This window comes from Alligator mississippiensis, chromosome 1 (genome assembly GCF_030867095.1).
Source record: "Alligator mississippiensis isolate rAllMis1 chromosome 1, rAllMis1, whole genome shotgun sequence".
NCBI classification, from domain to species: Eukaryota; Metazoa; Chordata; order Crocodylia; family Alligatoridae; genus Alligator; species Alligator mississippiensis.
In genome coordinates this window covers 364227637-364253473 of record NC_081824.1, presented here as the reverse complement: position 1 = coordinate 364253473, position 25837 = coordinate 364227637, and the positions used below count along the sequence as shown (strand labels likewise).

At 35.0% G+C, this 25837-nt stretch overlaps 1 protein-coding gene across 2 annotated transcripts in view; it reads left to right on the top strand.

Moving 5' to 3' along the window:
* CLYBL (citramalyl-CoA lyase) overlaps positions 1–25837 on the top strand; it is a 273555-nt gene that overhangs the window by 235648 nt on the left and 12070 nt on the right. For both annotated transcript variants that reach the window (XM_014600281.3, XM_059721105.1), the window contains exons 3-7: positions 4902–5090; positions 8670–8771; positions 10601–10694; positions 12081–12248; positions 17724–17848. In XM_014600281.3, coding sequence (XP_014455767.1) covers positions 4902–5090; positions 8670–8771; positions 10601–10694; positions 12081–12248; positions 17724–17848 — 678 coding nt within the window. The remainder of the gene's footprint in view (positions 1–4901; positions 5091–8669; positions 8772–10600; positions 10695–12080; positions 12249–17723; positions 17849–25837) is intronic.

The following is a 25837-nucleotide window of genomic DNA, read 5'->3' as shown; positions in this document are numbered from 1 at the left end:
TTAAAGGTTATGGTCCTTTAAAAAAAAAATAGGAAAAAGGTTCTGTGAGGTCATACTGTTGAATTGTTGGATTGTACATTAAACCATTTAAAAAAGGCCATTACTTATGTTTCCTCAGCCAAGTATAGTTAACTGCTTTATCTCAATGCGCTGTATACCAGTTCACTATACTAGGCATAGTGCTGGTGCAAAACAGAAAATAAACATCATGAACTATATATGCTGTATTCAGAAATATTCAGCAGATAAATAAATGGTTCTGCCTTGTTGCCTTTGAATAAGAATGTGATTTCTGTTTTACTGCCACTTTTGCTATAAACATGAAACTAAATAACCTAATATTTTATAGAGCTTTCTCTTGTTGAAGGAAATTTGTCACAGAAAAAGAAGTTCCAAGTTTTTCCTTTCCAGAAACTAATTCTGCCAGAGTATCATTCATTATTATGCATCTGCATTTACACTTTTACAGGCTTGTCTGAAGAAAGACAGAATCCAGATTTGTGTGCCGTGTGATTAAGATTTGCTGATGTCAAGCTCTAGAGACAGTTCACTAGGGAAATAACATTAAAACACAGTTGTATGTTCTTACCATTTCAATGCTATCACAAAAATACTTGTGACTATAGTACAAAGTTATTATAGCCATGGGGGTGATATATTGTGGTCTACCATTTTAAGAGATCAGATTTTTGTAGGAAAGGTTACTGTAAAGAGATATTATCATGATAATCTCTCAGAGTGAATTTAGCATAGTTCTATTATTTATTTACTTAATCTCTTTATAATTTATTATTACATTTATGCCTGTTTCCTGTCTTCACATTAAAACCTTACGATCTTGAGAAAAAAATGAAGAGGATGTCCAGAAGATGAGGTAAAATAGAGCTACAACTCACAAAAGACCAGATATAGTACTATAGCTACATGCCTCTCCCCACACCCCAAAAAGATAATGATCCTTCTACAATTATAATAATGGAAAAAGTTGATTGCAGAATATGTTATCAACTTGAAAAGAACACAGAAAATACAGTTTTGATTCTGTTATTCTAGTTGTAAAGATTCCATTAATCCAAACATTTGGATTTTTTATTTCTTTATTAACACTGTGTCCCAGGTGTTTATGAAGTTCCATGGCATTCCCCCGGGTTTATAACTGAAATTTCTGTATGTTAGCATATAACTTTAAAAAAGGTACTAATTCAGATGTTATGGAACTGTGATAATGCTATTATTTAAGGCATTTATTTAAATGTGTTTATACTTTATAGTTTTATAAATAAGCCCAAGGGGCTCCTTCTTAGTTGTCACATTCTTCCTTGAATCTCGTATTCTGTCTGTCTTATCCTATCTGACAGTAGAATTGATACCACTCTAATCCCTGGAAGTTTGGAACTAATGAACTAACTGCTGAGCTGCCGCCACGGAGCTTGGTCCCAAACTATACTGTACTTCACACTCGATTTATTCTCCAGATGGCGAGACTGTGCAGCCCTGCCGCGAGGGACCACCTCTTCCACTGGAGTGTAAAAGTGGACGGATGTTGTTTTCTTTGCAGATTTGATCATTCAGAGCTAGAAACTTGTGAGGATGATTAGTTATTAGCTTTAATGGGTGCCAATTGAACCAACTGCACGCATATTCTCTTTAATTTCAGTGTCTGTGTGCCTTGGTGATGGTTGATTTATCTGCAGTGCTACGTCACTGAAACCTTTTATCTTCTCCATTTGGTAGCAGTACATGGTAACAGAAGTCTTAATATGCCCTATTCAGAGTCATATATTAGAATGAATATAATAATATGCTTATTAGCTACTGTTTCTACATTTAAGTAGCCCCAGAATGGATTATTAAGCAAAAGTTGCAAATCTGAATACTGTATTAATATCAGTTTAGAATAGGAACTGTTGGTCATCTTTCTATCTCCTTCCATTTTATGAAATTCCCAGTTTTGAATCTAGATATGAACTGGGATACAATAATTCCAAGCTACCTCAGAATGGATTAAGTTATTTAACAGTAAGGTTTACTTCTTTATTAGTATTCATTCACTGCATTGGTTGGTACAATGCTGACATCAAGCAGAGTATATCCTTGATCTAACTGTTCTTTCACCAGTTCTTATTTGATCACGTGTAAGAGAGGATTTGTATGTAAGCAGGTTCATTCTTATTTCAAGTACCTACCTGTATTTATATAAGTGCATCAGGTATCAAATTTTCTCTATTACTAAACAGAGTAGTCAAACTAACTAAAAGTTTAATCTTTTTTACGCATTATGTAAATATAGTAGTGTCTGTATTTGATTGCATAGTGATACAGAAACAGCTCTCCTTTTTTGATGTGTTTGATGAGGTTTTGAGTATGTTTTCGTATTTACCCACAAAACATTTGTCTGTGGACCTGATCTTGCTATTCCAGTGACTTCAGTAGTTGCAGATTTGTACAGCTGACTGGGGTACCTGAAAGCTTCTAGGTAGCTGGTACCTATTATTTTAGTCATAATTAATCTGTACAGTTGAATTTTGATTTGGAAATCATAGGGACTGGGTGAATTTAATCAAATAAGAGAATCTTTTCCAGTGCTGGGAAATTCTCTCGTTCTGAAGCAGACAGAACTATAAAATTTAATGGCTCTAAGAAATTGAATCTATTCTCAACCCAACAGATGGCATGGGTGTGTTAACTAACACAGCAACATATTTCTCTATTAAAATATGAAAAAACCCACATTGGTTGGTTGGTATGAATTCAGTGAAGTTGGTTATTTTTAGGATGTGTACCAGAGAGTTGCACACTTAGTTTATGCAAATTGCTAAAAGCAACAGCCTGTTAATAAATGTTTTGTATGGAAATATACCTAGAAAGACATGATCTGTCTTTTTGGGGGGAAGAGGGTTTACAGCCTGAGGGGAAAAACAGCTCACAAGAATGTTTACTGATCATTATTCTGATCAGAAAAAAAATAACGAATCAGATTGTAGGTTTTTCAGCAATGTGCCTTCATTTGGAATTGGATGTTTAATTATAGGGATATCTAGTGAGATTATTTTGTACATTGATCGGTATGTGCTAAAACTGTGATAATCTGACACTAATTAAGAGTATAAATTGGTTTGGAGAATGTTTGTCGAACTACCTCTCTGCACTAAATCTAAAAACTTTCAGGCTAATTATTCCTGCTCTGACAAGGAGAATTTAGTGGGTTTTATATTTACCGGTGCTGACACCGTATAGTTCAGTTTACAGAAACCAGAAGAGAAATGATTTTAGACAGCTGCATGTTGGAGCTTTCTTCCAGCTAAACATGCTTGTAATAAACTGTTTGTTGGTTTGTGGATTTCTTAATGGCTGCAATTAGGTTGCATTCAAAGTGGCTATAATACTTTTTTAATGTATTTGTATTTTGTGGTAATTAGCACTGAATGTAGTCTTTCTCATAACATGGGAGGGTGTTTATCTGCTTGTGTTGCACATTGTCCTTCTCTGTCCAGCTGATGGGCATATGTTGGAGAAGCATGGATGGGAGCACCAAGCTGAAGGCTGTGCGATTCAAGTTTCATTAACTTTCTGCTTCATTATTCTTTCAGTTTAACTGGTTAGAGCCATCACTTGCTTTTGTCTAAACTTACCCTAATTATTGGCAGTCCAAGCCTTGTAAATCAGTACACTGAAGAGCTGTCTTAAACTGGTCTTGGAGACCCTATTCTGATCTGACCTGACAACTGTAAGCTACTGTTTCCTCACACTGTTTAACTCAGACCACATTTTGAAACCTCTTCTATCTCTACTAACAGGCAGAGGTTTGTATCCATCTGGTTTAAATCTACTGTCATGTGTTGTCTCACTGATTAGTATTAGACTTGGATATTAACTTTGATGATTTTTTTCTGAGTTTGCCTGTACTTCTATTCAAATAGCTGTATATTGTTAAAGCTGTTTTTTTAACATTCATGAGTCAGAAGCTTTAAAGTTTTATTAGTACCATAAAAACTCTTCACAAATGAAATGACTTTTGATAAGTGTTCATTTTGACAATGAGAATTTGTTAAGGGCTGTTGGCAAGTTGAAGGAATTTTTTTTTGAAACTGAAATTGGCAGGAAATAGTGAACCCAAGTGCTTTCCTTTTTGCCCCCCTCTTTTTCTCAAAGCCAATAAAAGTGTTTCATTTCAGTAAAGTATTTAAGTATGCTGAATGCAAAATAAAGATTGAGTACATTTCTAAACTTTCTGCCCTTCATCATGTTTGTGACTTGTTTGTCAATGGGAAAAAACAGAGGGTCTTTTCATGTTTTCTAGTAACACGGAGTACCTTTTATGACAAATCAAAGCTTCCAGGAACATTTACAGGTTATTTTGCATTACATAGCATTTATTTTCATCTGGGAGTTTTTACGTAAACTATAAATTTTAACACAGCTAAAATTAATGTAAAAAAAAGAGTTTTGTATAGAAAGACAAAAGAAATAAAGACACGGGCCTGTATTTGCTGACAACCATGCACTATCCAGGTATATATAATGGTATAATATGAATTGGAAGTATTATTTTAAGTGGTTTCAACATTCCATTTTCAGAGGGTGTAGAAAGGACTATACCAGTATAATGGGGGGAGGGGAGGTGTAGGCAATTTAAAGTAATTTTAAACATGATTGTTTTCTACAAATATTATTCATCATACAAGAAAATGAATAATTATATGTTAAGGATGAAGAGAGTGATAAAGATAAAATTATGAGGTATTTGCAAGTAGCTTAATAAAAGGCAAAAGTGATGGATATTTTGAAAAAATATTGTTTCTATTGTCGGTTCTCATTTTGTTTCTTCAGTGTCACATGTCTGCTCAATGGGCATCTATATCAATACAACATAAGCTATTTTTTAAATATATATATTCTAGAAAGAAGCAAGACAGACAGTTGTGAAAACACTAGAGGAGTTTGAGTTTGGCCAGACTGAAAAGTGCATTAGGATCAATTCGGTGTCCAGTGATCTTGCAGAACAAGATCTAGAGGTGCTTCTACAGTCCAGCATCCTTCCTTCAAGCCTGATGCTGCCAAAGGTTGAAAGTATAGAAGAAATAAGATGGGTGAGTAACATGCCATCATCATAGCTTTGATTGAACTCCTTGGGCCAATGAACTTGAGTTATAAAGAATGTTGCAATTATCGTGGGGCAGGGTTAGATTTTGGCACTAAGAACATAGGGAAGTATTTAATTATGATATGTATGAGTTGGAGTTGGACAAAGAACATACATAGAGCAATGGCAGTTTTTAAAGACAATTACTTTTCTTCCTACTGTTATCAATGGAAAATGAATATCATTGTTGCAGTACATTATCAAAACACAGAAAATGCACAAGAATTTGACCCTTTTCTACCAAACTCTAAACGATCTCTAACGTCTTAAAAAGGGTCACCTATGTGTGTTTTAGATACATGCATTGCAAGCTATAGATGGCGAAAACATGTTAGCAACATATGAAAAAATGGGTAGGGGGAGGAAAAGGTCACTCCTTAGGGCAACTAGAGGAACAAACAGGAAGCTTTTAACTAGTGTTTTTAATTAGCACAGATATTATTTCCTGAGCAGTTCTCTATTTCTTCCTTTTTAATTGCTGACAGGTGTGTTTGTGTTTCATGACTGACTTTTCAGCCAATAAAAACCTGAAATGTAAATGGTTGGCATGTCAAATTACTTAAGAAAACTTTGAAATAGGCCTAATTATGCTATAATCGTTTTAATTGTCAAGAAGAGGTACATTTTATTTAGAGATACCATTATTTCTGCAAAATACCACTAGAGGAATAATGTTTAATTATACCATTCTGTACTTTTAAAAATCACAAGTAAAGTAAGCACCTAAAATGTATGCAAACTGTGATGAAAATAGTTAGATGTATTTATACCTGTTTTAATCTCAGTACCTAGCCCTTGATCAAGCCTTTAAGACAATATATGCAAGTAGAATTCAATGACTTTGTTACCATGTTACAGTTCTTTTCTATTTCTTAGTAGCATACCGTCTGTCTCCCCTTTTTCAAATGAAGGTTATGTCCCCTTACATGAACATTTAATTAAATTAACTAGAATATACCTCTCGGGGTTTACAACCATGTAAGTGTTAGACATAAGTTGTCATTTATGAATATTCATGCTTCCAAAATGGCAGGTCCCTCACTACCACCAAATATGTTTTACACTGATATGAAAAGATTCTTTGCCATTGCTACCTCACTCCCCTCCACCTTTTCTCGTGGCTAACTTTTATTTCTAACGTCATCCTATTAGAAAATAAACCATTCGCACTAGCTTATATCTTATTGTCTGTATTGTTGTTATGTTGCATTCTGTTAAACCCTTGGATGCAGAGAATGTGTTGGAGTTAACGGCATTGTTTCTATATGTACATATATTTCTATATTATATATATGTGTGTGTGTGTGTGTGTATATATATATATATACACACACACACACACACACACATACACACACACACACACATTATATAATTTTGTTTGAGATTTGTAGTGTAACAGAAGCTGTTTATTTTTTCCCCCTCATTTTTATTTATGTGAAGCATAAAACCTGGAGGCTGATGCACAACTAAAAGATGGGCTTACTTGTTTTCTTTTGTGTGAGAATCTCTTGCTTTCCTTTTGTCCCTAGTATGGGTACTTGTTTGACTGGCATGGCTTATTGGACTATAACAAGCGTAACTCTCCCTCCTTTGTCATGGGACAATTCTCCCACAAATCCTGAACAGTGTGCATTCTTCCCAACACACTATTGGGTGTGCACTGGAATTGAAAGAATTGCTGAGGCCTGCTACTTCATCCCCTCCCCAATCTTTGTTTTTTTCCCCCCTCCTTCTTTTTTTCCCCCCTCTCACTGAAATGAACACTTTACCAGGCCGGAAACATTTAATTGTCTCCTTTTGAAAAAATTAATTGAAACTTCTCCACTAGTTACCTTTTGTATTGGTGCTTATAACAAAATTTTAAAAGGAAAAGGAAGGGCAACAATATTCATTAAACATTTTCTTTCCCCCCTTCAAAACAAGATATTAAAATGGAGAAAGTCGACAATGAGACTTTTTAAGTGTTTTGAAATATACAGAGTTCTCTCTCTTAAATGTACGTGTAAGATATATACCCAGTAGCATCCATTAAAAAATCAAAATCTGATTTTTTAAGAACTAAAGGAAATGGAATTATTCTATTCCACCACTTCCAGTGTTCACAATCTGCATGTGAAAAGTTTACTATTTTCTGTTGCTGTACCTATGATACTGTACACATTCACATTTGCATGGCAGTGAATTTCTAGTTGAATTCTGTTAATTTCTAGTTGAGTTCTTTTCTCCAGGGTAAAGTTACAGAGGTGATGGTGATGATGATGATGATGATGGTGATGATGATGATGATGATGCAAAGAAAATATGGGGAGGGCAGGATGTGATTTATTTTGGCCTAATTGTAAAGTTACTGCAAATTGCTCAAAAGCTTTTTAAAGATCTCACTGATTAGATTTTCCTTTCTTTTGGGAGGGGCGAGGAGGGAAGCTAAAAGGGGAAATAACACCTCTAATCCAGCTTCTGGTAAATAGGCTGCCAGCTTTTAAAATGAGTTTCCTTTCTATTAGTCAGAATATTATGCTAAGCCTTAAGCATTAGTTTTTTATGTTGCCATAGCAGCCTTATTCCTGCAGGGTTGTGACCTGTGATGATTACAGTACAAAGCTTATAGGGTCTTGAAACCCCCTTTGAAGATGAAAAGTCTTTGATGGTTTATATTTATGCAAATCTCTTAGATATGATTTACCCAACTGAGACTGAATGGAGAGATGATTAAAATTCCCTTTCCTTTGATATCCATTAATGGTTGAATATTCCTTAAATTTAAAATGGATGCATGTGTTATTTTTGTCTTTATTTACTAAAATATTTTTGCCATACCTGTGATATGTTTATCTCCTCACAGATTGCTAGATCTAGACAGACATAATAGATTTACAATATAGGTTGTGGGTTTTTTTCTTTTGAAAAGGGAAAAATCTGTGCAAGCGCTTTTGTATGTTTCCAGATGATAGATTTTGGAATTTGGGCTACCCCACTGGCAGCTCAAAGCTAGCTGTGAACTGGTCTCATGGAAAAAATTGGAAAGCTTTGGTCTTCAAAGAATTAAACTTCCTTTTTAAGGCCTTCCTAGGTAAGCTAAAAATTATGAAGAAAAAGACTCCTGAACAAAGGGTAACGGTGCCGTAATGCATAATACGGATGCCACTTAGAAGGCTGCGGAACAGTTACAGTGATGTCAGTGTTAGACCTGAAACAAAACAGGATGTCAGGTATATCAATACTTCATTGTTTTTAAGGGCCTGCTGATTTGCTTTTAACTAAGTCAGGGTGATAGGTGTTAAGTAAATATTTTTGCAATTAAACCTTTAAACTTAAAAATATACAGTAACACTGCAGGTCAAAATTGTAGGCCTCAAAACAGACCTACTTTAAAGGTTTTTTTATTATTATTATTATTATTACTACTATGGTTCTGGTTTTCTTTGTAATTAAAGCCAGGTAGAAACATTTTAAAAGGTATGAATGAGTTCAGGCAGATATTAGTAAATTAATTTTACTCTGATAATTTCTGTTCTGGTTTTAGTTTTCAGACAGATTTTTACATCACTTAAAAGGTCGAACACTTGTACAACCAATGAATTTAATCCCTTTTGTGGAAACTGCAATGGGGTTACTCAATTTTAAGGTAAGGAACCTTGCTGTAGTTGAGGAGTAAATATTTTATCATATCAACAACCTGGGTTTTAATTAAACAGTCCATGTCCTTTAAATAAGCAGTTTCTCAAAATGAGATATAAAATTAATAAAAATTATTAATTGCAATTCCCTAAAGAGTTTGAATGTTTTATTTCTCATAGTCTTTATGTGAAGGCCTTCATATGCCAATATCAGACAATACATGCATAACATACAATAAAACTATATACATTTGTTTTCATTTCAATTTTACATTCAATTTTTTTTGCAATATGTAGCTATGCTCTGAAATGATCTGGAGTTCATAACTTAATGTAATAAACTTAACTAATTAGGAACTGGCATAAGTGACTATGTATTTGACTTTTATTTAGAAATAATCTGATCATTTCATTAATCTTCCATGGTCTCTTTCAGAATGGATTTTATTTTAAAAGTTTCTCCCAAATTTCGTATTATTGATTTGAGGACAAATAGCAGCTTTTCATTTCATGTGTATAGATTGTATTCATTGTTAAGTGTTGTTAGAAGTGTAACTAAAGTTCTAGACTACATAACATCTGTACAACTTACAATTTTGTTATTTTCAGATTCACTTAAATTCAAATTCTGTTTTTATTCTTCCCTGTGTGTGCTCCAGTCTTAGTACCCCCCTATATTTCTACATGGGAAAGAATGTATTGGTGATGAAGTTGAAAATCAAATGCACTCACTGGAAATTCAGTGTTCTCCTAAAACTTCAAGGGAAAAGTTTCCTACCATTCAGAACTTCTGTGTTATGAGAGTTTTAGGAACTGCTCAAGAGGCCTTATATAGTCAACATGTTTATTTAGCAAAGCCATTCATTCTGATTAGGCATTTTAAATATATCTCAAAACAGGGTTTGAAGCATTGCTAAACAAACATGCTAATTTTTAGTACATAGATTGAGGCTCCATTTTAAACATTTATACGGTTTTTTCACCTGTGATATTTTGTAGCACAATGTTTAATGCCACAGTTCTTGGTTTGTCAAGTCAGTTACACTTAAAATAATAATTTCTTATGCCAGCACCTGCCACATGTGAATGCTTAGTAGCAATACAATTTGTAGTTACATCTATCTCTTTGCATGCATTATGTTAACAAATATTAATAATAGTAAAACATTGATATAAAATAGTAATGCTTTTGATATAATTTTATATAATACCCATAATAACAAAGTGCTGCTTACTTTTGCATTCATGCATTTCAGAACTACTTGCTGCATTTTTTTTTTTATTTTTTTTTTTGCTTCTGGTAGCTAATTTAGTTGTACTGAACAATATTAACATTTTTAAATTCACAATATGCATGCTTTGAAACAGCCAACTACTATTTGTTTCATAACAGACACTCTCATCTTTGTTTCTGTTTCTTGTACAACATTAATAAATACTAAAGTATAAATTAAAGAAGTCAGGTATGTGTTCATTTATGGGCAGCATTTAACAAGTACTTAATTTACTAGTATTGCATGCATTTTTAAAGTGCCAGTTGCAGAAGTATCCACAGCAGTCATAAGTTCATTCATATTTGCCCCCTCAAAAAAGGCAAAAATGTATGATTGTCTGCTGTAACTACAGAGTATTTGTTCATATGCAAACACATTGATATATGTTTTGCTGAGTCATTTTAAAATATTAAATGCAAGAAATACTTACCGTAGTTTATTTTGCTGAAGCAATGTTAGCCAAAAGGTTTTCTAGATTTTTTTTTAATAGAATAAGATGGTATAATTTGCTCTCTGGGATTCCTGAAATTCTGTAGAAATTAATACTCTGTTCTCATTTGAAGGCAGTATGTGAAGAAACACTGAGGATAGGACCCCAAGTTGGCCTTCATTTGGATGCAGTAGTTTTTGGAGGAGAGGATTTTCGTGCCAGCATAGGTTCTTACCTGCCTATTTATTATAAATCTTAATTTATGTCATTTGCAGTTCAGATTACTACTGTTGTTTTACCCAGTGGCTAAAACACTATAGGGAGATTATTCTAAAGTTACTTTTTCTTTCTCCATTATTTTTATTATTTTATAATGTATTGCTGATATATTGAAATGTTCCTGCTAGAGCTGTGGCTTTACAATACACTGATCTTTTTCTGTTTTTGTCATACTATAGCAAAAATTGAAAAACTGGTAAATCACTATTATTTTTAAATGTAATATTAATAGGAACCAATACTTGTATATACTCTTAAGAAACGCTTTTCAAGTGATATGCTCATGTTTCTGATTTTAGCATAATTTACAATATTATATGCATATCCATTCAATATTTTGACATTATGCATGAGTAGTTTCCTGTCATGTTTTGTGTTAGTATATTTACTGTAAACACTTGCCATGTCAAAACAGCCTTATCACTACAAGGACCTACATTTAGGCAATATTACCATTCTTCCAAAGCTAGTTTCAGAATCCCCTTTATAATCTGCTAATTTTCCTTTTGTTGTTCTGATTCGGCTATAAAAATCCTCACAACAACACGCGTAGTTTAGAAGTGCCAACGTCTAACCAAAGTATAAATATTCTACTATAAAATTAGCAACAAAGTTTTAAATTATTCCATATGACTTGATGATCCATATCTAGGCAGTGACCCTAAGGAAAAGAGAACAGATTATTATTTTTTCACGCCAGCATTCATGTGAGAATGTTTTTTATCTGATATACTGCGGGCACATGAAGTCTTGTGAATGCTTTTTGTCCCTCTCAAAAGTCGTCTGCCATAATTTTTCAAATTTTCCCATCCAAATACTAAAGCTTGAACATTTGGCTTAGGACATCCGTTGTGACAAGAATCGCAACCAAGGAAAGTGCAATTCTGTTCTCAGTGTGAATTTTTTAACCATTTCATTGTACACAGTATGTCCATTTGTATAATGCTTCTCTTGGTGTAATGCTTTTCAGTACCATTACAATAAACAATAGAAGCACGTAATTACTGAAGGTGGGTCCCAGCCCTGCAGTCCTTGCTCAGCCAAAACTCCCATTCATTTCAATACCAAAACCTGTGATTTGAACTAAATCACACCCTACATTTTAGAAGCTAAGATCTGAAGATTTTTTTTTTGCCTGGCAGCAGCATATGAATGAATTCTCTACATGATTTTGATAGTGTAACTTTGCATCCTTATGTCTTTCTTTTTCTTTTTAAAAATTCGCTTAAATGAGAATTCAAAGAAACAATTACTTTTATGTAGAAAACCTTTCAAATTAGAAGATTTTGAAACTAATTTCAGCTTCTTTTCTTTGTATTCATGGTTTTTTTTAGGTGCAACAAGCAGTAAGGAAACTCATGATATTCTATATGCCAGGCAAAAAATAGTTGTCACTGCAAAGGCTTTTGGCCTACAAGCTATAGACCTTGTGTACATTGATTTCCAAGATGACGATGGGCTCCGTAGGCAATCCAGAGAAGGTGCCTTAATGGGTTTCACCGGTATGGTTTTGACAATGTCTAAAAAATACGTTGCATCTTTATCAATTAGTACATACAAGGGCATTATATAAATTAGACTACTAAATGCTTTCTCAGAGCACTTGTGCTATAAAATGCATCCCTAGTAACTTGCTTTTAAAATTGCAGACAGAAAATTCTGACTGCAAAAACAGAGACTGTTTTTATAAAATCAGCCCATCACAATAACCACTTTTGTAAGAGAAGCCTGGTTATAAGATGTGTACTATGCGATTCTTCCTGCCATTACAGTTCAGGTGTGATGCGGTATTGTGCTCTGTGCTGAACATTTTGAAATTCTTTTTTGTTTTTTATTTCTTTTTCATAGTTTTAACCAATTATTGCTAAAGATTTGTGGGGGAGAAGTGATTTAAAAAAAATCAACATGTTAATTAGGACATGAAAGTTATTTTCTTTGATTTGTTTTCCCATATTCTGGCTCCCCTCCCAGTAAGTGCTGGTGACACCTACGGGTACTGGCAGACAGCAAGACCAGCAGGCTCCTTGCAACAGAGTCCTGTAATACAGACTGTTATTCTATGATTGGTGTATAAGATCACTCAGACACCCTGATGAGACAGTGCATCAACCAAAAAGATTGTATTGGGTTGGGGGGGGGGTTTGCAATAGAAATCAGCCATTTGACACATGCATTACAAAATTTAGAAAATAAAACCAACACTTTAAATTACATAACTATACATTATCACTCAAGTCAGATTTAAGATAATTATATATTTGTTATTTTTTTATTATTGAACATATATGACTTGTGGTTGTGACCTAAGAGGAGGTGACATTTTTAACATACAGTGGCACAGTGTACATTTAAGCACTTATATTACCTAAACAAACAAACAAATCAAATAAAACAAAATCAATTTAAGTGTTTTAGACATTGCTGTTAAAAACAATAGTGGATGGATAGTAACTATAGACTCTCCAAGTTATGCCATGTTGTCTGCTGAACTTTTCTACTTGCAAAATCTGTATGTTGATTCAGAAGCAAAACTGTTAATTGATCACAGCTATGGAACACTACTGATGTGTGTATATATAGACATTCAGGCCGGATCCTATTCCTTCAAAAGTCGATAGGAATTTGATAGGGCTCTTGGATTCTAGCACCTACTGGTGGCTAAAACATTTATTCCAACATTTTCGAAATTTGTTACCTGAAGTTCTTGAGCATCAAGATCTCTTGCTGAAATCATCTACAAGTGGTTAGCGCTTCCAAAAATCAGGCCACTTTAATTGTTAATGCTTAATATGTGTTCATATTATTACGATACCTAATTCAGGTCCCTTCCTAAGTGAGAAAATGTTTGCCATTATCAACCACAAAGGTACTTCAGACTGTGGCAGCCATATATAGGGAGTCATCTGAAAGCAATATAATAGGGTTTGGGAGAGAGAACTGTGCAGCTGGCACTAAGCAGCTACTGATCATTTTAAAGTTGGAACTTCCTCTGTAAAAAGATTTTTTTTAAATTAGAATATAGAACCCAAAGAATAGGGCTCAGGTATGTCATGAATATAGAGATCTACATCTGAGAATTTATGATGCAAAGGTAGGTCAATTCCTCACTTAGCCATGGAGGGTCTTTAGAAGTTTAAAGACCGCCAGGGGGTGCAGCGCTCATTAACATTAACTGTAGCCTCTGCCCTTACCCTTTCCATGGCTTTAATCAACAAATCTCAAAAACTCCATGCCCCAGCATAGAGTCCATTTCCATATGGGATCGTATTTAGAGATGGACAAATAACAGATTTTCTGGGGTGAGGCCAAACCAAAAAAGAAAAGAAAAGAAAAGAAAATGATTCAAGCCAATCCAAAACGGAACTTTTTTCAGGGGAGTTTGGCAGAAACAAAAATCAAAACAGTTTTTGTGTTCAGTTTCAAATGCTTCGTTTGACTTAAAACAAAATGTTTTGTTTTCATTTTAATTTTGTTTAACTCTTTTAGTAATATTTGTGTTTCTTTTTTAATTTACTTTGGGTTTTTTGTTGTTGTTTTTACAGTAGGTGTATTTTTAAATGAAAAGAAATGGCCTTTCAAAACAAAAAGATTAAAATAATTTGTAAGTGTCAAAATAAAGTGTCAGCATTTTCAAAAATTTCCACCATTTTCTTTTGCCTGAAACTTACTTTTTAAATTAATTTACTATTTGCTGAAGTAACTTCTCCTTGTTCTATTCTTAGCCAATTACCTTCTGCTAAGCAGAAGCCTGTGCCTCTTCTAGTTGCCTGTCACTATGATGATAATATCATAATGTCTGGTATTAATAAGTAGTTCTGAACCCTGAATTCTTGAACATTTTGCAATATATAGGATCAAAACTCTTTATTTTTACACATATAACCAGTGCCATCAAAGTAAATGGGTGTTAATAAAATAAACTGAGCTAAATCTTTCACAGAACTCAAGAAATGGTTTTACTTATTAATTAGCAAGGTACATACTTATTTAAAGATGACAAGATCTACTGTATCCTAAACTAATGCAGTTCCATAGTATTTTACAAAGTTATGTGCACTTAGGCCTTCACTTTAGTGAATTTGGGACCTTAATGTAAAGTTAGCAACATATATTTAATTAAGTTTAACCAGTATCAACATCTCCAAAAATATAGTTACTCAATGTCCATCTATATGGATACTAGTGTAGACCTTATTGCTGTAGTTCATACGTTTTCTTCTTTTTTTTTTAAACTACACCTGGCAGCCTAATCTTTCTGTCATACACACGTGTCTTCATGTATTGTGCATATTTTAAACATATTTACCCAGTGCGGTTTTTGAAAAAAATGCGTTTACTTTTAAGACAGCATGTTTTACAGTGCCATGACATATGGATTTAAAATCAGTTCATTGACTATACAAATGGTCATCAGCTTTAGGAATGTTTGTATAAAAAAAAAGAAGTAAAACTTGGAATAAGCTTTAACAGCTGACTTAGTCATTATAGCTACTCCAGTACTACACGCTGAGAAGCTAGATATAAATATGAAACACTATAGGTTTTCCTCTTTTTTGTAGTCTTTTGTAGAAGACAAAAATGACACCATCATACAGTCACCTAAAAGACTTGACAGGTATTGATTTAAAGCACGATATATCAAGTAGTACTGTAAAAAGGATTTCATGGTCATAAATTTTAATGTCTACCAATTTTGCACTCTCTCAGTAACTTGTCAATAACAACAGTTCAGTTTAAAATATTTGCTTCATTCCTGCATGGCATTAAAGCCTATTATACAGTTGTTTGGGTATATAATACGTAACAAAAGACAAGTCAGTGCCATAAATCAGATGTTAGATTATATTTTCTGTAATCTGTTTGCTAATGTTATAATGGCACAAACTGCAAATTATTACCACAAGTACCTTTATTAAAACTATTTGTAATTATAGAAATACAGTTGCATTTTAAATATAATTTCTATACATACTTAGATTATTTTCTAATTTTAACTTTAGTTTCTGGAATAATTGTAAACACATAATACAAATCTTTGTCCCTAAAAATTAAACTTTGTATGATTCACTATGTATTTTACAATCTTTAAGATTACTAATTCAATCATTAACTATAAAGTTAAAAAGGAGGAGGTTAATAATTATATTGTGAAGCTTAGCATTTGATTTCATTATAAATGCCTCTAACTGTAGCTAAAATTAAAAATACTAGTGAAATCTGCAGTTCAGTTAATTTCTTGTGAAGAAATAATCTTTAAATAATAAAAATATTCAAACAAAAATTTTAAACCATCTTTTCTATTGTGGCATTATTGCAGTATCAGAATCTGAATTTATTGACAGCCTGGTTTTCATAAATAAATTCTTGTGTAATAAAAAATAAAATAACATGGAGCTTTCATGGCATATTTTTTTAGATATAATAATCCTGAACAATTCTTATTTGCTTATTTCTAAAAATTATACTGTGCTAAATAGATCCACGAGAGCATCCTTCAGGTACTATTTCAGTGTATGAAATTATTGCCAATGATTGAAGGTCATTTTTTCTAGTTTTTAAATCATTTAAAAATGAATGCATCATTTCTAGGGCAAGGCATAAAATAATTTACTTGATATTTATTACACCTATATATATCTCTTACTTTAAATAAGAATTATTTTAGAAGATTTTTTCTACCTAAGAAACTCACTTTGGACCTAATATGGCAAACTTTTACTTACATGTGCCCTGCTCCTCCACTGACATCCACTGGCATGTGTTTCGGTACCTATGCAGAATGCCAGAGGACCAGTGGCAGCAGCAGGGGGACAGGGGTCAGTGCTAACAGATCCTGAAACTGGATTGGGGCCATGAGGAGTGCTTATTCACATAGGTTGCCTGATTTGAGTAGCCCTTACCCATGTGAGAGCTTCCATTCTTCAGTGGGGATGTGGATGTGAGTAAAACGTGTGAAGAAGGATGATTTCAGCTGAGTAAGAGTTTGCAGGATCAGGCATCTGTTTTCTACTTGCTCCTGCTGTCTGTAAACGAAAATTAACTTTTCTTGCCTGGCCATTTAAGTAAATGGGGATAATGTAATAACATTTATTTATAATAGCAGTTTAAAATTTAATTTAAAATATTTAGAACACACACACTGCTGTAAGGTATTTATTTAAAAAATGATAAAAATGTAAAATGTCACACTTAAAATTGTTAATCAAAATATATTTGAATGTAACTAGGTATAATAATGGATTAAATCTGTGAATACCTGACTAAGCAATCAGATGTGACAGACATTAGCAAAAATAGAAAGCTATTTTTATTTTTAGTTTATTTATTAATATTTATGCAAGGAAAGTTAAAAAAGCTTCTTTGATATTCATTTAATTTAACAAATAACTATGAGAAAAGTAGTACAAACTTACCACCTAGTAACTAGTCAGCATAACTAGTACATAAAAAAATTCTGAATAGTGTTAATTGGTAAACAAACCATGGGGCTCTAGAGAATAACACTTTTGTATAATTAAGAAAAGTTACCAAAAAGATTATGTTCTTTATTCTTTAAATATAATTTTCATTAAAACTGTACTAATGAGTTGCTGCTACCATTATTTATACACTTACAATTCATATATATATATATATATATTGTACTTTAATTGTTATTGACTGGATTTGTCTAAGAAACACACCTGAAATGACAAAAGAAAAATGAATGGATTGAAATGGGTGGGAAGACTTATGTTCTTTTTTTTTTCTTTTCCAAATGATATTAAATACAACTATTGCTTGGTTATATTTGTTCATATAAAATCCATCAGGTTTTCTGCATGGTGTTCAGTTTAAAAATGTAAAAAAATTCTAGCAAAATAAGTAGTTAAATAATATAATCTGTAAGGCATTTGAGAGCCTCAAGTGGTTGGAACATTTTGTTTGAACATCTGTTTGTCAATGCGTGATTCTGGTGTTATTAATCTTCCTTGTAGGTAAGCAGGTGATTCACCCTAACCAAATTGCTGTTGTTCAGGAGCAGTTCTCTCCCAGCCCTGAAAAAATAAACTGGGCACAAGAATTGATTACTGCTTTTGAAGAGCATCAGCGTTTAGGAAAGGTAAATATTTTGTTAATATTGTATATAGAAGGCAAGCTAGAATGATTTTTTTTAATTCGGGAGGACAGGGAGTGTCTGCCTTTTATAATTAAAAGTACAGAATAATTGATTATATTACTAAAATATATTTCAAGCTAAAATACTGCCAGTATATTTCCTATAAGCATGACACTTTGCAAATCCATTTACAAATTCCATGACTTTCTTTTTTCTCCGTTCTCTCTTAACTGTACTCCTTTAAATAAATAGATATTCAGGATTAAGAAATGAAAATGATCTTTAAATTATTTCCTAGAATCGCAATGATATTGTCGTATGAAAATATTTGCAATCAAAGGGCAGGCAAAACAGAAGGAAAAAAAACACCCTGTTTATGATAGTATTATGTATGGAAAGAAAGAAATAGTTTAGAGAGTCTTAATTTTTAAAAGAATAGCCATAATATCTTTAGTTTTCGAGTCTGATCCTGCAAACATTGACATATGAGCAAATTTGCTGATGTATATAACCATTTGAATATCCTAGTTCTTAATCGTTAAAAAGTGGGAATGTTTTATATGTATTTGTACCAATTTCTGGACCTGAAATTTGGATGGAGCAGAAAGCAAATTAACACTAGAATATGATTGTTCCTAATTTAGTGCATCATTGAGTCTCACGTTTCCTGCTCTGTGGGTTTCTGCTATGTAAATATTGCGGTGGTGATGCACAATCTGTCTCCACTTTGTGCCAGTAATACTTAAATTAGGGGTCGCCTGAAGGAAGATTTTATGCTAGTTGCAGCATTGTCAGTTAATTATCTTAAAGGTTATTTGCTATAATCCAGTTTGCCTCTTTTTGAAAGAAAAAAGTTACAACTAAATATGTTTATGTTAGTTACAGCCAAGCTCAATATTGCTGAAAAGCCAAAGAAGTTTTACTGTCCAGAACAGCTAGGTGCATACAAATGGAAGTGTATAAGTGCAGTTATACTAAATGTAAGTGAAAAAAATTAATGAATCTAAACAGACAAGATTTTGTGTAGGTTTGCACTTTTCATTAGTAGAATATAAATATTCACAATTAATTTCTTTGCTTTCTGATGTATAGAAATACAATGGAAATTATAACTTCCCAGTTTACAAATGTTTCTAAACCTATGAAGGCTGCATACAAGAAATTCTAAACAATACATTGCAGAATTACAGTTCATTTGCACATTCACCTTAGGGTACGGCTATTACAAGGTATCAGTTATTAGTTTGCCCTTCACTAAGCAAGGTTACTATAGCCTGTCTATAGTACCTAGATGTTTCTAACATGTCCATCATTATGATACCTGGGTGCTAGCCTGAACGTTTGTTTCAAGGTCACTATCATTACATTATTTTTCTGCATGTCTTTGTTTTGTCCCCTTTATGTGTACTGTAGATATTTAATGATGTAAGTAATGCAGAGAGAGAAAATGCAGGCATATTTGCTCATTTTGTTCTGATTCCCACAACCTGGATCTCTTATAAAATGCATTCCTATATTCATCTGTGTGTTTTCAGTACCAATAGAAATATACAAGGTGGCAAATATTTTCCAAGGAAAATAAAAAGCAGATGCAGGATCAAAACATTAAAATGATAGACATGGCAGAATGCTGTTTAAGTTTATGACTTGTATGGCAAATCTATATGAACTTAATGTCCTTTCCAAGGAGTACACCTGTAATATGAACAGGTGAGAAAGGAGGAATAAACTTTAATTACAAAACTAGTAGCATAAAATATGAAATGTCACATAAGATTTTCCATTTAAGAGGTCAGCATTCAAGCATTACTTCTCTAAAAGAGTTTTTCAGATGGTGAATTGCAATCAAATAGTTGTATCCACACTTTATTATAAAGTTACTATATTAAATATTTTCTAATTAGATGGTAAGCATAACTGTATTTGAAATAAATTTAGTAGATATGGATTTATATAGATCTGCTTTTTTTTCCTAGCCAGTTTTTGTGTTATATTTTGTCTATAAAGTTCTATCAAAAAATAGGTAAGCATATTAATTTTTGATCTGCTGTATTTCTTAGCATTAAAATTCTGTTTGACTTTTGTAAGAAAAAAAATAGTAATAGGTTTCTGCCTGTAGAGCAATGTTTTCTGTAAACTCCTTAGCTGAGTTGGCTTTACAGTATTATAAATATGTCAGTGAGAAAATCCAGGACAGTCTGATTGCTTAATTTTTCCAAAGCTAAGGTGTCTCTCAGGAATAGTCTCATGTTGTCTGTTTCAGACAGATGTTAAAATTTCAATAATAATTCTTCCCACTGCACCTTCTAAGAAGCATTGTATATATTGCTTTTAGAAAATGCCAAAAAGTGAAGTAAGCTCCCTGCTTTTCTATTTCTTTTATTAAATTAAAACTTTTCATGTCACTAGGAGCAAATACTTAGCTCTCATTTGTATTGTTGGGTCTTCTTTGTGTTTTGTTTTGTTATTAATCAAGACTGAGAGCCTGGAAAAAATAAATGGAAGAGATTTACGTGGCAAGTTTTTTACAGATAAAATATTTGTCTTCAGCCTCTGGGATCACAGTTTGTTATTAATTACTTTCAAAGCCTGGTGGCTTTAGTCACCAATAGTTTGCATTAAAGTAGGATCAGCTCTCAGAATTTATCACAATTTGATAGATATAGGAGTCACAGTAATCTTCATTCAAGGAAAGTCTGAACCCTGGCTATTATATTTTGGAGCTTGAAATGCTTTGACATAATAGTCCCTGCATGAGACAACTGAGGTAGGAATTACAGGTGGGCACCAGGGAATTTTAGACACTTCTATAGTGTCCTGAGATAATTTAAGAGATTTGGGTAGTCCAGATTATTTAGAAATATATAAGAAAAGATCAAATCCAGCCAAAAATTATATATAATTTAAGATACTTAATATATGTTGCTGAGGAAACACACCAGGAATTTTATATTTCAAAATCTACACTTGTGTCATTCAGTGAGCCAAATTCTGCTCTCTTTCACTGATTTAAATGAAAAGATTAACTATGCACTAAACGGAGATTCAGTGTTACAAATCCAGATTAATTAAAGGCAAAAACTGACTGGCGAAGTATACAATATGAGTAATTTATACTTCAAACGTGTAGGATAGAGGTAATGGGAAAAGCTACAAGTCGGCTGTACTAACACCCCCCCCCCTTCTAATGTAACCAACTGACACTTTGTTGTGTAGATTAATTTTCCAATTCACAAATGACTAATACGTGTGACCCATTAGTATATTAAAAACAGTGTATGCCATTTGCTATTAATGTATAATAAGAAAGTAAAATATTTAAAAGCTATCTAAATTGAGAATTCTTGTTCAATTTGACTTGAAAATGCACCATAGTGTAATTTCAGCAATAGTGTCTTCTTTCAATTCCCTAGGGTTTTTAAATAAGATCCAGCAAAATGACAATACAAAAAGATAAAATTAGGTCAATTAATTGTTTACATTGAATAATAAGTTATAAATATTTTAAGGGTACTTGACTGGTCAACCAAGAAATAAAGAATTACATGCTGCCTTACAACATCACATAAAAAGTAATGGTTATTTAGAGTTAAGTAATTCACAATTCAGAGCTATAACTTGTTCAAGTACTGCAGGTTCCAAAAGGTAAAATGGAAAGAATGCATGTATTTTTCCATGTATGTATGATGTTCTTAGAAGGCCTTTGGCATGCAAATGCTATATGAAGTCAAATGATTTGACAAAGTATGCGGTTGCTTTTATGGCTGCCTGAAATCCTTTTATTTACACAGTATCTGGTCGGCAAAGGAATTGCTGACAATGGCCCTGTCAAAATAGTCTTTGTTTAAAAAAAGCCTAACCCAGGCTACTGTGTCTTGGAAACAAAGTGTATTGTAGGACATGTATTTGGGCCTGATCCAATTGCCACTGAAGGCAATAAAAATATTTCCACTGAATGTCATAGGAGTGGGGCTTACCCAAGAGTTCCCCAGGAACACAATGTAAGCATGCTGTATATCTCTGACACCTCCATCACCTCTCCAGGTAAGGGCTCCTACGTTATTAGCCCGTGTAGTGAGGTGTGTGTGTGCGTGCATGTGTGCACGTCTCAGGTAAGCCTGCACACGGTGGCCCCCAACCTGTTCCTTGGCTCAGTCAGCCAACAGACCTGCTCTGATAACACCCTTTTCCTGAATGGCTCCAGTCTAGGAGCATTGCTGTTGTGACTTAGAGAACTGAGGAAACGCTTTATGCTGTTCTGGTATTGTTAAGTTGCTCTGACAGTACTCCTCCAGAACCCTCTAATAGTCTTCCAATCCTACCCATGGCTTTGTATCTCACTCAAAGGTAAGATATGCCACATTGTCCTGCAGGGCTTGACTAGAGAGCATCAGGGAGCGTCTCTCTACCTTCCCAGAGCCAAGGACTAAAAGGGTCAGAGCTCAGCATCCAGCTAGAGGCTGGCAATCCAGTTGAATCATCTCCTAACCAGGTGTCAGGAAGCAACCAGACTCAGTCCAGGATAAATCTCAGCCAGAGGCAGACTTTCAAGGAGTTGCCAGTTACCTGGACAGCAGCCCAGGGAGATGCCAGTAGCATGAGGATGTCTGTGTTCCAAAAGCTAGTGCTAGGCTGCAGTCTTGTCAGGTTTAAGCTCTGGTAATCAGGGCATTTGCTGTCATTTATGTAAATAGCTAATGCCTATTCCTCATAGGTTCAAATTAGTGAGTTCAGTGATTTTCATGAAATTTGGTTTGTTTGTTTCTGGGGGGGGGGGGGAGATTGAGGGGGGGCAGGCGGGGGAACGCAGGTTTGCTATGTTCAGCTCCTAACACGTACAAATCAGGTATCTAAAGTTAATTAACATAGGCCATTAGGATTTTGCGAAGGGCATTATTATTTTCTTTAAAATCCTGCCAATGTACCATGGAAGATATAATAAGAAAAATGCCAGTAATCTAACGTTAAACATATAGTCATTATTATTAAATAAAATCTCATTTGGAGGAGAGATCAAAAAGGTGCTCTGTAGCGCAGTTGGTAGATTTTCTCTGATGGAAAGAACGATGTAAATTCTGAATCTCATTTATGCAGTGGGAAGAGATATATTAATTCCATTACTCCCAATTAATGCAGATTTCCACCCTGGCCTGACCAATCCTGCAGACAGTTATGTCAGCTCTTGAGGACAAAAGATTCCTCATCTACTTAGCAGTTTAGACTTGCAGAAGCTTACAAGAAGGTCAAGAACTTGTACAAATTATTTCCTTGCCACCCTCTCCAGCAGGGACTCTGTAGATACTAATCCTTCTTCCTCATCACTGACGCCCTAGAGCTGATACACAAGCGGAGAGGGAGAAATAGGATGACTCCATGAAGATTACTGTAATAATAAGTTGGCTTATGAGTGTGGAGAAGGGGGAAACATGGAAGGAAGCATTCTTGTGCTGAAGGAGACCTACCCTCTGCTGGTCTCTTTGCTGGAATGGTAGCACTGTGCAGAAACTAGCCCTTGAAGTAAGTGGCAGGTGACCCCTTTACGGTCCTGAACAGCATACCAGCACTCCTCACATCCTTCTAGTCATGCACAAGGCCTCTCAAGTGTCATTCTCAGCCTCCAAGCTGTGAGCCTCTGGGCTGCATTGTCTAGAAAGGGTGCAATGCAAGCACTATACAATTTGTTTCTGAGGAAGCTTCCCCCTCTGGATACCCCATTGTAGTGCATAGTCATGGAGTCAGGCTTGGCTGCAGACCTCTCTTTATAGACATGCTGCAGCACATAATAAGACGAAAGTCTGACCTGTATTAAGCAAACCACAGAAGCAACTCTCCATCTCTCAGGTATGTGCTTTCAAAACATGTACAAATGTAATGGTGCTCATGAGTCTTATTTCCATGTCCAAAATAGGGCCTAAAAAAATAATAATAATGCTGTGGCCAGATGGCCTACTTGGAGATTACTGAGAGAACTGAAAAGAACACTATACAGCCAAAATATTGTGTCAGTTAACTTAAGTGGCAGCAATCCCACTGTCTTTCCATTTCACTCTGTGCTAGCTGGGGTTTTGCTGGAATTAGGGAACCTTTCTTGCTAAAGCTCTGTCAACTGGAAATAATATTTTTGTCAAGATTCTCTCTTTAGTTGTATTGTGAGGAATCTGAGAAAAATGCAGCATACAAAAATAGAAATGTTTCTATTCTGGTCAAACGAATCAGCCCACTCTTATTATTTCCCTTTCTCACTTTGTATATTAATTCTAACTGCCCATTGAATATTAAATGTCTTCTGTATTAAATGTCTTCTGTATGTCCTGCAGTCATGAATTTCCATCTAGAATTTTGGAGGGTATATTTAATAACTTTAATTTACATTTAATAAATCTAATAATTCAAACAGAACCAGCCTATTTGGCTTCACTAGAGGGCTGTTCCCAAAACAACAGTGTAGCGAGACAGTCTTTCCCTCTCAAGCCTTTGTGTCTGCTCCAAGGGGTAGGCAGGAAAGATGCCCTTCAACCCTAGTTAAGGTAGGCTTCTGGCATCTACCAGCACCACAGGGTCAGCACATCATCTAATCCTTCTCAGGTCTAATGGGGGTGCATTGAACCATTGTAGCAACAATGGAAATGTTTTCAAAATTTCCCTCTGGCAGATGCGATGTAGGGAAGTCTCTTAAGAAAACTGGAAAGACTTTCAGAGGCATGTTTGTCACAGAATTCTCTCCCAGTCTGTCCCTTAGTTCAACAGCTCACAAAGACCATGGGCACTTTTACACATGCTCTGGTGGGGAGGACTTTAGTTAAACCAGCTCCGAGAACCACTGTAATTGGGGCGGGCGGGGGGGCAGCAGAAATGCATCTCCCAGCTATAACTCAGGATGATTTCTGCAAAGTGCTCTGAGTTGCAGCGTTGCCCCAGACCAAACAGACATTCACTGTTGGCTCCAGGGGGAGGGGAATCTCCCTGGGGGCTGGGAGCCTGCAGCCGGGTTCCCATAGTAATGGCTAGGCTCTCTGCCAGCGCTCACTGTTTTCAGAATGGGAGGGGGAAAAGCAGCGGAGGGAGCTTGTTTTGGGGCTTCCCACTGGTGCTGAAAGGTGGGGTGGGTGATTAGGAGTCCCAATATACCCACCCCACCCTCCAGGGGGGGCTGAAAAAACCCCAGACTGAACTCCCTCCACTCCCTTTCTCCCTCCCATTCTGAAAACAGCAACAGACTGATAGCTCCACAGAGTTACAAAAGATGCTACATTTTGAAACTTCTTTATCTGATACCTCATGCAAGAGGGGGGTGGGGTGGGGGGGCAGATTTTCACCCAACTGGCCATTTTTTAAGCTGTCTGAAGCCATGCACTTGTTTGGTCATGGCTATAAACTGCTTTCTTTGGCCAGATCAGGCAAAAATTGTCAAATTGTCTGCACCTAATGTGCTACCACGTCTCCTGTATCAGCATCCCCATGCTTAAAATGGTGGTGGGTGCACTTGGACTAAAGCTTGTTCGAGGAGCTTTAGTTCAATCAGGTGCCCCCAACACCATTTTAAAGCATGGGGCTGCTGATACATGAGATGCAGGAGACTGCTGGAGGGTGGCAATTGCCACACTTGAGCAGACCTGATTGATCAAGTCTGTGCCAATGCACTGGAATTCCAGCATGCCAGAGCAACCTCGGCACTCATGTAAAAGTGCCCCATGTGACTATCCTGCTGCCAATCTGAGGGTGTCTATACACATGCTCTGGGGGTGGGGGGGGCTCTAATTAAAGAGCCCTCAGCATCACATGTATTCAGTGTCCCGTGCTTCAAAATGGTGGCGGGGGCACCAAGCTTTAGTTAAAGCACCCCCACCACCATTTTGAAGCTTGAGAAGGTGAATGCTAAGTGTGCCTTAATTAAAGTGGTTACTGAGAGCAGCTCTAATTAAAGTTGTCCCCCACACACACGTACCCTGGAGCACATGTAAAGATGCCCTTAGGCAGTAAATATGACTTCCA